The sequence below is a fragment of the Bidens hawaiensis genome, unplaced genomic scaffold (assembly GCF_021521415.1).
Source record: "Bidens hawaiensis isolate Kalapana, Puna unplaced genomic scaffold, B.hawaiensis_p1.1 tig00054781_1, whole genome shotgun sequence".
Lineage (NCBI taxonomy): Eukaryota > Viridiplantae > Streptophyta > Magnoliopsida > Asterales > Asteraceae > Bidens > Bidens hawaiensis.
The window spans coordinates 429-11770 of NW_027506303.1; the positions used below are offsets into that span (position 1 = coordinate 429).

The window sequence follows — 11342 nt, forward strand, 5'->3', positions numbered from 1 at the left end:
CACAGTATGAGCACAACTACCCAAAGTCCAATGACTGGAACCTGCAAAACAGATACCGTGAGTCTTGCTACAGGAAGGACAAGGTGGGGGTCTTCCTGTAACCACCCTCCGGCGTGAGAATCAGTAACGTTCGTAATGAAGTAGACTAAGTATAGTCAGAATACAAGTGAGTGTGAATATGAATCAATACCTCATGCAGGTTGACAGGGTATTTATAGCCAAAGGAGGTAGGAAGGTGATTGGGCCAGCTGTCCTCTTCTAGAAGGTCTCGATAACTACCTGGACACGTGTCCTCTTATGATAGGTTGAGCTATACGTCCCATGTGCATGGGTGTAACACCTAGACACGCGTCACCTAATGATAGGACGAATTGCACCCTAGCCATGTGCACGGTTATAACAAACTGGCCAGGTGTCCTTCTCTCATTGGTGAGCAAGTCACGTATTCTTCAAGTAACAATCGTGGACTTCTGGAGTATAGTTAGTTATTGACAGCTGTCCCGTTGGCTTTGCCTTCTGAACATTCTGGCGGACAGATGTCCTGTCCTGCGGGTGCTTTCCGCATGTGGTACGAGGATGTTCTTCCTCACCCATGATATGCGGGTGATCCGAATGTCCCACGGGTGATATATGAGAGGTTCCTTAATGACCCGCGGGTAGTACTTAAGGGTATTTGGGTCTTTTTGGTACCCTACCTCTATACTCTTTTCTCGCCGACTTTTAATCATGCAACGAATGATCAATGGCATACATTGGATGATGGTGTCCCTCATTTAAGTGTCTACGCAACTTTTTCCTACTTCTCGTGCTCGTGTTTTTGTCATTGCCGTGATCTTAAACATTACACTCCTCTACCGCCCAATGTTTAACTTGCCTCGAGGGTGGGCGTTTCTGGCTACTTTTTGTATGGGTTTGGGAATGGTCTCTAATTCATGGGTGGTCAAGTTGTTGGTTACGCTGCAGCTGATGCAGTTCAGGTTAGTTTTAACTTCTAAAGTCTGTATGAGTAGTGTTAGGAATCAAGTGGCACTCATCATAAACCCAAACACACAATCAAGAGCACACGATGTCACACAGTTTAGAAAATAAATGATAACGATACATATGTAAAAAAATAACCGTGGTGGGAATCTAAGTTCAAGGGCTACAACGAGGTTATTCATTATATACAAGTGTAACGATTACAATTACATAGCAGGAGTATTTGTAAGATAGACTAGGGTTAATAACTTACCGAATAAGAAACATAAACATGGGCCGAAGCCCAAAGCCCTCATAAAACCCATAAAGTAGTATTGTACAATCCAACAATGCATTTCATGTTATAACTTATTATGTTGTTGTGAACTAGTTTCGGACACTTCCACGGTTACACTTGTATGTACCTTTTGGACTGTGCTCTTTTTTGGCGGAATATCACAAATCGTCGAGAAGAACATGTGTGCTTCTCGTTATTCATGTTTATTGTAGCTGTTGGAGTTCCAATGCCGTCTTTTGGACACCACAACCATTAAATACAGATCCTTAAAATTGTATAATCAACATTGTACAAGGCGAAAACAAATTCGATTACAAAGGCACAATGCATATAAGAATTTATTAGTCTAGTATCAAACTAAGAGTTGTATCATACTATGATAGGCAGGGCAGACCCAAATAGGTTCGATCGAGGACCCGGGGGGCACCAATGTTTTTTAAAAATTACTTAGAGACGGTATATTAAATTTTGTAAGGACCCCATAAATATTAATACTTGGAACCCATACTTTTAAGATTGAATTGATCTAATGAAAAGTCTCTGGTTTTACCTTTGAGAGGTTGCAGTCAAGTCTCACCATGCTTTGTTTTAATTTGTTGTTTTTTTATATTTTTTTTTATATTCTAGTTAATATTAGTTATTTAGTTAGGGTATTGAGATTTTGTTGTCTTTTTTGTTATTTTATATCCTAGTCAGTATTAGTTATTTAGTTAGGGTATTTGTGTCTTTCGTTAGTTTCTCTCATTTAGATATCATAACCATGCAACATATATAATGGCAACGTGGGTTTTGCATATTATTTAATTATTTATCTTGTTTATGTATATTATAATTAAACATTTATTTGTGTTAGAGTTAATTTTTCATGTTTTGATCCTGTATGTAAGACTATATATATATATATATATGTACTTACGTTTATGTTTTCCAAGTATGGATAAAAATGAATTAAGAGTATATGTTATATCTAGTTTCTAATCTAGATTCTTTCTACTTACTCGTTTCCAATGACACCATATTTCCGTGTTTTATTATGTTCCTCGCCTCGACCCGAGCCGAATAACGAACAACCCAAAAATTTTGTAAACCGAAAAAACTAGGACCCCATTGGCAAAAAATACTGGGTCCGCCACTGATCATGGGAATAAGTTGAATTTATGGGCATTAATTCAGTACATTCATCAGTATAAATGTAAGAATTTGTTTTGTTTATTAATGATATTCTAGTTACCTAATGGCACTTTGGAACATAAGTGACCCAACACAAGAAAGTATCCATCAAAAGTAAATAAATTATAAGTTATGACTATGTTAAAAAGCAAAAAATAATAACTAATATTGATTTGGTGTGTAAAATTTTATATACAAAATACGGGCTTAAATGAATGGGGTATTTGGGTTCAATCATTAAAAATACAAAAAAAATTCAAAAGATATATATGCCGAGGTGATCGGGCGGAAGCAGTCACCCCCCCCCCCCCCCCTCTCAAAACCTTTAGTGCGTGTTTGGATCGGGCAATTGGACCCGTTATCATCCTTATTTTCTGTCAACAGAATCAAACACCAAGTATATTAAATCATGTGCTATGTTGTTTCTAAGATGATATCAGTTTTTTTAACATAAAGCACACTCATTTTTGTCACCTCTGCCGAAGGCCATTCAGTTTTCAAGGAAGAGAGTGTATGTAAGCCAACTCCAAGCTCATGTTGTTTAATTTACTAGACTCGAGCTTGTAGCTTGACTTATTAATAATGTTCAAGCTTGAGCTCGGCTTAAGCTTTGTTAGAACAATCATGTAAGACTTGAACCTAAAACCTTTCAATTTTTTACTGTCTTAAAGGCTTTGGCCTATTATCAATGGGCCAGCGGTCCCTAAACAAAGTATATTGTTTAGGTATTCTTATCGGTTATCATTATCTATATATAATTATATTTCTTATATTAAACTTAACTTAGGGTTAATATATATTAACATTAAATATACAAAAATCTAAAAAGAATTAACTCCAAATAACACCATACAACATAGCCCATAACCGCCATAGACCATTATTAATAATTTGCAACTTAATTTCAACCCTAAATATTTATTATATATTGCATTCCGTTTCTTCTTTTATAAACCCTAAACCCTAGAAGTACATCCATTCATATAGATAATCAAATGTCAAACAACATACCTGATGAGATCCACCTGGAAATCATGAAGCGGCTTCCTGTCAAATAGTTGATTTGATTCCGTTCGGTCTCCAAAACATGGAAGTCTGTCATAGGTAGCTCTGATTTTATTATTAAGCATTACAAGTGCCACCACACACATTCACACTCGCAACATCTGCTTTTAAAGTGTATACATAATCGTACATGGGGTGCTGATCCGATTGATAATCACTTTTTCTCGGTTTTTGATGATGGTACTTTTCCCGAATATGTTCCTATATTGGTTAAGATGATTCAATACCCATGCGTCGTAATTGGCAGTTCTCACGGGTTAATGTGTTTGCAAGATAGTAAAAAGGGCGTTGTTTTACTTTGGAACGTGTCGATTAGAAAAGTTGTTGCTGTTTTTGAGCCTCGACACTACTTACTTGAAAAAAACTGTTCTCGGTTTTGGGGTTTGTGGTGAGACCAACGACCCTAAGATTGTCATGGTTGACAGGTTGGAGTACCATGGTATGGGAAGTGTAACCGACATTCAAGTTTTTACGTTAAGCACTGGGGCTTGGAGAAATTCGTATGGTAATCTCCCTCGTGAATCGATTGATTTTGTTTCTTCTGGTGGGGTGGTTATAAATGGACTTTTTTACTGGCTTGCTTATGATAGGAATAGTATGGATGGTGACCGGAAGTATGTGATTATTTCGTTTGATATGACAAGTGAAGAATTTGGAGAAATAACTGTCCCTTGTAATTTAAGCTACGCAAAAATATTTAAGCTTAGGGAGTCTCTTGTTGTAGTTGATCGACATAAATATTGTGACAAATATACAGGTCACGATGTATGGATGATGGGGGACGGTGTTCCAAAATCGTTTACAAAGCTATTTACTTTTACAACAAAAAAAAATGAAGGTATAATAGGATTTCGAAAGAATGGTGAACCTATAATTGATGGAGGAGAAGAACTTGTTGTTTACGACCCCAGCAAAAAACGCTTTAACAGTCTCGGGATTGAGGGATCACGTAGATCATTTGAGGTGTACGACTACATGAAGACACTACTTCTTGATAAGCCAAATTTTATGGTTTATAATGACTTTTGAAAGTGAAGAGTTAAACTGTATTTAAGTTATCTGATACAGTATATTTTTAAATTTCATTTTAGTAGCACTCTATTGCATTGGATTATTATAGTGTCATTCATTTAAGTCTGCACAGCTTTTTTCTATGTTTTTTTATTGCAATAATCTACAACATTTGCACTCCTATACATTAGATGATGGTGCATATATCCCTCATTTAAGTGTCTACACAGCTTTTTTCTACTTCTCGTGCTCGTGTTATGTCCTTGCCATGATCTTAAACATTACACTCCTCTACCGCCGAATGTTTAACTTGCCTCGAGGGGGGCCATTTCTAGCTGGCTTTTTGTTTGGATTCGGGAATGGTCTCCGGTTCATGGGTGGTCAAGTTGTTGGTGTTAAACGTGTCCAACACCAAATCAGAGACTCCTAGAATCTTGGAGAATATTTAATATAATAATTAGTTTATTATTATAAGATAAGTTAGTCTTATTTTATTTAAACCTATTTGTGTTGTGTGTATTTGAGTTAGTATAGGATTAGTCATGTATGGGTTCTATATAAGCCGTACATTGTATTAGTAATTAGTAAGTTTTTCTCGTTTGTCGTTTTCTTAATAATAGAGTCGATCGTGTGTTGATCAAATCTCGTGTTTGTGTTCTTGATTCACCCGCTGAAAGTTTAACAAGTGGTATCAGAGCCTAGCGCTCGTACAGGGAAACGGTTTGAAGATCGGGGCAGCCTCCGCCGACGGGTGCGTCCGCCGGTGGAGGGCACGCATGAAAGATTGGCTTCTGCAAACAGAAAACTCGACAACAGTAGACTGAGACCGGTGTTGTGTTTCGTTCGATCGTTGTCATGTCATGCGAGAGTTTCGTTTGGGACTACAGGGCGTCCGTATGTCCGTGCATATTTACAGGAGATAAATGGTGTTGGTCAATCTTGGTTGGCTAATTAATGGCTTATGCCACGAAGGTTTACCATGGGCAATAGGCCGAAAGGCAGTTGAGTTGCAATATTATTTTGTGATATCCCTTGTGAAACTCTTTAGGTTTAACTATTTGTTTGTCAAATAGTAATATGGAGTGTTCAAATAAATTGCATGCAACCATTCTTTCGGTTCCTGTTCATACAACAAAGGTCATGAAAGGGGTGAAATCAAAGCCCCTACAAGCCCAAGTATGTGTCCTATACTCCTATGTTTATTTTGTTCGACTAAGAAGTGACAGTAGCGGTTCAGTGGTGAACCAGTGATGGTGTCAAAGTTAAAAGGTGGTTCGGGTCTGCCGGTATAACGAAGTGCAACGAGGTTGTATGTCAACTTAGTTTTGGTGTTCATCGAGTTAAAGGTTTCAGTAATGGTGTGTCGTCACCGTGTGTCGGGGTGGTTGAAACTTTGTGTGTCGAGCAATGATGATGTGACATCACCGTGTGTCGGGATGGTTAGATCTCCGTGTGTCGGGGACGCGATGATGTGACATCACCGTGTGTCGGGATGATTAAATCTCCGTGTGTTGGGGTCGTTAAGTGGGTTGGATTGATGACCCAAAAGTCCCGAGTGATAAGTCTTGCTACAGGAAGGACAAGGTGGGGTCTTCCTGTAACCACCCTCCGGCGTGAGAATCAGTAACGTTCGTAATGAAGTAGACTAAGTATAGTCAGAATACAAGTGAGTGTGAGTATGAATCAATACCTCATGCAGGTTGACAGGGTATTTATAGCCAAAGGAGGTAGGAATGTGATTGGGCCAGCTGTCCTCTTCTAAAAGGTCTCGATAACTGCCTGGACACGTGTCCTCTTATGATAGGTTGAGCTATACGTTCCATGTGCATGGGTGTAACAACCTAGACACGCGTCACCTAATGATAGGACGAATTGCACCCTAGCCATGTGCACGGTTATAACAAACTGGCCATGTGTCCTTCTCTCATTGGTGAGCAAGTCACGTATTCTTCAAGTAACAATCGTGGACGTTCTGGAGTATAGTTAGTTATTGACAGCTGTCCCGTTGGCTTTGCCTTCTGAACATTCTGGCGGACAGATGTCCTGTCCTGCGGGTGACTTCTGAGGGTGCCAGGATGCTTCCGCATGTGGTACGAGGATGTTCTTCCTCACCCATGATATGCGGGTGATCCGAATGTCCCACGGGTGATATATGAGAGGTTCCTTAATGACCCGCGGGTAGTACTTAAGGGTATTTGGGTCTTTTTGGTACCCTACCTCTATACTCTTTTCTCGCCGACTTTTAATCATGCAACGAATGATCAATGGCATACATTGGATGATGGTGTCCCTCATTTAAGTGTCTACGCAACTTTTTCCTACTTCTCGTGCTCGTGTTTTGTCATTGCCGTGATCTTAAACATTACACTCCTCTACCGCCCAATGTTTAACTTGCCTCGAGGGTGGGCGTTTCTGGCTACTTTTTGTATGGGTTTGGGAATGGTCTCTAATTCATGGGTGGTCAAGTTGTTGGTTACGCTGCAGCTGATGCAGTTCAGGTTAGTTTTAACTTCTAAAGTCTGTATGAGTAGTGTTAGGAATCAAGTGGCACATCATAAACCCAAACACACAATCAAGAGCACACGATGTCACACAGTTTAGAAAATAAATGATAACGATACATATGTAAAAAAATAACCGTGGTGGGAATCTAAGTTCAAGGGCTACAACGAGGTTATTCATTATATACAAGTGTAACGATTACAATTACATAGCAGGAGTATTTGTAAGATAGACTAGGGTTAATAACTTACCGAATAAGAAACATAAACATGGGCCGAAGCCCAAAGCCCTCATAAAACCCATAAAGTAGTATTGTACAATCCAACAATGCATTTCATGTTATAACTTATTATGTTGTTGTGAACTAGTTTCGGACACTTCCACGGTTACACTTGTATGTACCTTTTGGACTGTGCTCTTTTTTGGCGAATATCACAAATCGTCGAGAAGAACATGTGTGCTTCTCGTTATTCATGTTTATTGTAGCTGTTGGAGTTCCAATGCCGTCTTTTGGACACCACAACCATTAAATACAGATCCTTAAAATTGTATAATCAACATTGTACAAGGCGAAAACAAATTCGATTACAAAGGCACAATGCATATAAGAATTTATTAGTCTAGTATCAAACTAAGAGTTGTATCATACTATGATAGGCAGGGCAGACCCAAATAGGTTCGATCGAGGACCCGGGGCACCAATGTTTTTTAAAAATTACTTAGAGACGGTATATTAAATTTTGTAAGGACCCCATAAATATTAATACTTGGAACCCATACTTTTAAGATTGAATTGATCTAATGAAAAGTCTCTGGTTTTACCTTTGAGAGGTTGCAGTCAAGTCTCACCATGCTTTGTTTTAATTTGTTGTTTTTTATATTTTTTTTATATTCTAGTTAATATTAGTTATTTAGTTAGGGTATTGAGATTTTGTTGTCTTTTTTGTTATTTTATATCCTAGTCAGTATTAGTTATTTAGTTAGAGTATTTGTGTCTTTCGTTAGTTTCTCTCATTTAGATATCATAACCATGCAACATATATAATGGCAACGTGGGTTTTGCATATTATTTAATTATTTATCTTGTTTATGTATATTATAATTAAACATTTATTTGTGTTAGAGTTAATTTTTCATGTTTTGATCCTGTATGTAAGACTATATATATATATATATGTACTTACGTTTATGTTTTCCAAGTATGGATAAAAATGAATTAAGAGTATATGTTATATCTAGTTTCTAATCTAGATTCTTTCTACTTACTCGTTTCCAATGACACCATATTTCCGTGTTTTATTATGTTCCTCGTCTCGACCCGAGCCGAATAACGAACAACCCAAAAATTTTGTAAACCGAAAAACTAGGACCCCATTGGCAAAAAATACTGGGTCCGCCACTGATCATGGGAATAAGTTGAATTTATGGGCATTAATTCAGTACATTCATCAGTATAAATGTAAGAATTTGTTTTGTTTATTAATGATATTCTAGTTACCTAATGGCACTTTGGAACATAAGTGACCCAACACAAGAAAGTATCCATCAAAAGTAAATAAATTATAAGTTATGACTATGTTAAAAAGCAAAAAATAATAACTAATATTGATTTGGTGTGTAAAATTTTATATACAAAATACGGGCTTAAATGAATGGGGTATTTGGGTTCAATCATTAAAAATACAAAAAAAATTCAAAAGATATATATGCCGAGGTGATCGGGCGGAAGCAGTCACCCCCCCCCTCTCAAAACCTTTAGTGCGTGTTTGGATCGGGCAATTGGACCCGTTATCATCCTTATTTTCTGTCAACAGAATCAAACACCAAGTATATTAAATCATGTGCTATGTTGTTTCTAAGATGATATCAGTTTTTTTAACATAAAGCACACTCATTTTTGTCACCTCTGCCGAAGGCCATTCAGTTTTCAAGGAAGAGAGTGTATGTAAGCCAACTCCAAGCTCATGTTGTTTAATTTACTAGACTCGAGCTTGTAGCTTGACTTATTAATAATGTTCAAGCTTGAGCTCGGCTTAAGCTTTGTTAGAACAATCATGTAAGACTTGAACCTAAAACCTTTCAATTTTTTACTGTCTTAAAGGCTTTGGCCTATTATCAATGGGCCAGCGGTCCCTAAACAAAGTATATTGTTTAGGTATTCTTATCGGTTATCATTATCTATATATAATTATATTTCTTATATTAAACTTAACTTAGGGTTAATATATATTAACATTAAATATACAAAAATCTAAAAAGAATTAACTCCAAATAACACCATACAACATAGCCCATAACCGCCATAGACCATTATTAATAATTTGCAACTTAATTTCAACCCTAAATATTTATTATATATTGCATTCCGTTTCTTCTTTTATAAACCCTAAACCCTAGAAGTACATCCATTCATATAGATAATCAAATGTCAAACAACATACCTGATGAGATCCACCTGGAAATCATGAAGCGGCTTCCTGTCAAATAGTTGATTTGATTCCGTTCGGTCTCCAAAACATGGAAGTCTGTCATAGGTAGCTCTGATTTTATTATTAAGCATTACAAGTGCCACCACACACATTCACACTCGCAACATCTGCTTTTAAAGTGTATACATAATCGTACATGGGGTGCTGATCCGATTGATAATCACTTTTTCTCGGTTTTTGATGATGGTACTTTTCCCGAATATGTTCCTATATTGGTTAAGATGATTCAATACCCATGCGTCGTAATTGGCAGTTCTCACGGGTTAATGTGTTTGCAAGATAGTAAAAAGGGCGTTGTTTTACTTTGGAACGTGTCGATTAGAAAAGTTGTTGCTGTTTTTGAGCCTCGACACTACTTACTTGAAAAAACTGTTCTCGGTTTTGGGGTTTGTGGTGAGACCAACGACCCTAAGATTGTCATGGTTGACAGGTTGGAGTACCATGGTATGGGAAGTGTAACCGACATTCAAGTTTTTACGTTAAGCACTGGGGCTTGGAGAAATTCGTATGGTAATCTCCCTCGTGAATCGATTGATTTTGTTTCTTCTGGTGGGGTGGTTATAAATGGACTTTTTTACTGGCTTGCTTATGATAGGAATAGTATGGATGGTGACCGGAAGTATGTGATTATTTCGTTTGATATGACAAGTGAAGAATTTGGAGAAATAACTGTCCCTTGTAATTTAAGCTACGCAAAAATATTTAAGCTTAGGGAGTCTCTTGTTGTAGTTGATCGACATAAATATTGTGACAAATATACAGGTCACGATGTATGGATGATGGGGGACGGTGTTCCAAAATCGTTTACAAAGCTATTTACTTTTACAACAAAAAAAAATGAAGGTATAATAGGATTTCGAAAGAATGGTGAACCTATAATTGATGGAGGAGAAGAACTTGTTGTTTACGACCCCAGCAAAAAACGCTTTAACAGTCTCGGGATTGAGGGATCACGTAGATCATTTGAGGTGTACGACTACATGAAGACACTACTTCTTGATAAGCCAAATTTTATGGTTTATAATGACTTTTGAAAGTGAAGAGTTAAACTGTATTTAAGTTATCTGATACAGTATATTTTTAAATTTCATTTTAGTAGCACTCTATTGCATTGGATTATTATAGTGTCATTCATTTAAGTCTGCACAGCTTTTTTCTATGTTTTTTTATTGCAATAATCTACAACATTTGCACTCCTATACATTAGATGATGGTGCATATATCCCTCATTTAAGTGTCTACACAGCTTTTTTCTACTTCTCGTGCTCGTGTTATGTCCTTGCCATGATCTTAAACATTACACTCCTCTACCGCCGAATGTTTAACTTGCCTCGAGGGGGGCCATTTCTAGCTGGCTTTTTGTTTGGATTCGGGAATGGTCTCCGGTTCATGGGTGGTCAAGTTGTTGGTGTTAAACGTGTCCAACACCAAATCAGAGACTCCTAGAATCTTGGAGAATATTTAATATAATAATTAGTTTATTATTATAAGATAAGTTAGTCTTATTTTATTTAAACCTATTTGTGTTGTGTGTATTTGAGTTAGTATAGGATTAGTCATGTATGGGTTCTATATAAGCCGTACATTGTATTAGTAATTAGTAAGTTTTTCTCGTTTGTCGTTTTCTTAATAATAGAGTCGATCGTGTGTTGATCAAATCTCGTGTTTGTGTTCTTGATTCACCCGCTGAAAGTTTAACAAGTGGTATCAGAGCCTAGCGCTCGTACAGGGAAACGGTTTGAAGATCGGGGCAGCCTCCGCCGACGGGTGCGTCCTCCGGTGGAGGGCACGCATGAAAGATTGGCTTCTGCAAACAGAAAACTCGACAACAGTAGACTGAGACCGGT

General features: G+C 37.4%; 1 protein-coding gene across 1 annotated transcript; it reads left to right on the forward strand.

Annotated features, from left to right (window-relative positions):
• Window positions 1–932: 932 nt before the first annotated feature.
• Window positions 933–4522, forward strand: LOC143617432 (F-box/kelch-repeat protein At3g06240-like). The gene is made up of 2 exons (XM_077089995.1): window positions 933–977; window positions 3767–4522. The coding sequence occupies exons 1-2, from the start codon at window positions 933–935 to the stop codon at window positions 4520–4522; spliced, it is 801 nt and encodes a 266-aa protein (XP_076946110.1).
• Window positions 4523–11342: the final 6820 nt, after the last annotated feature.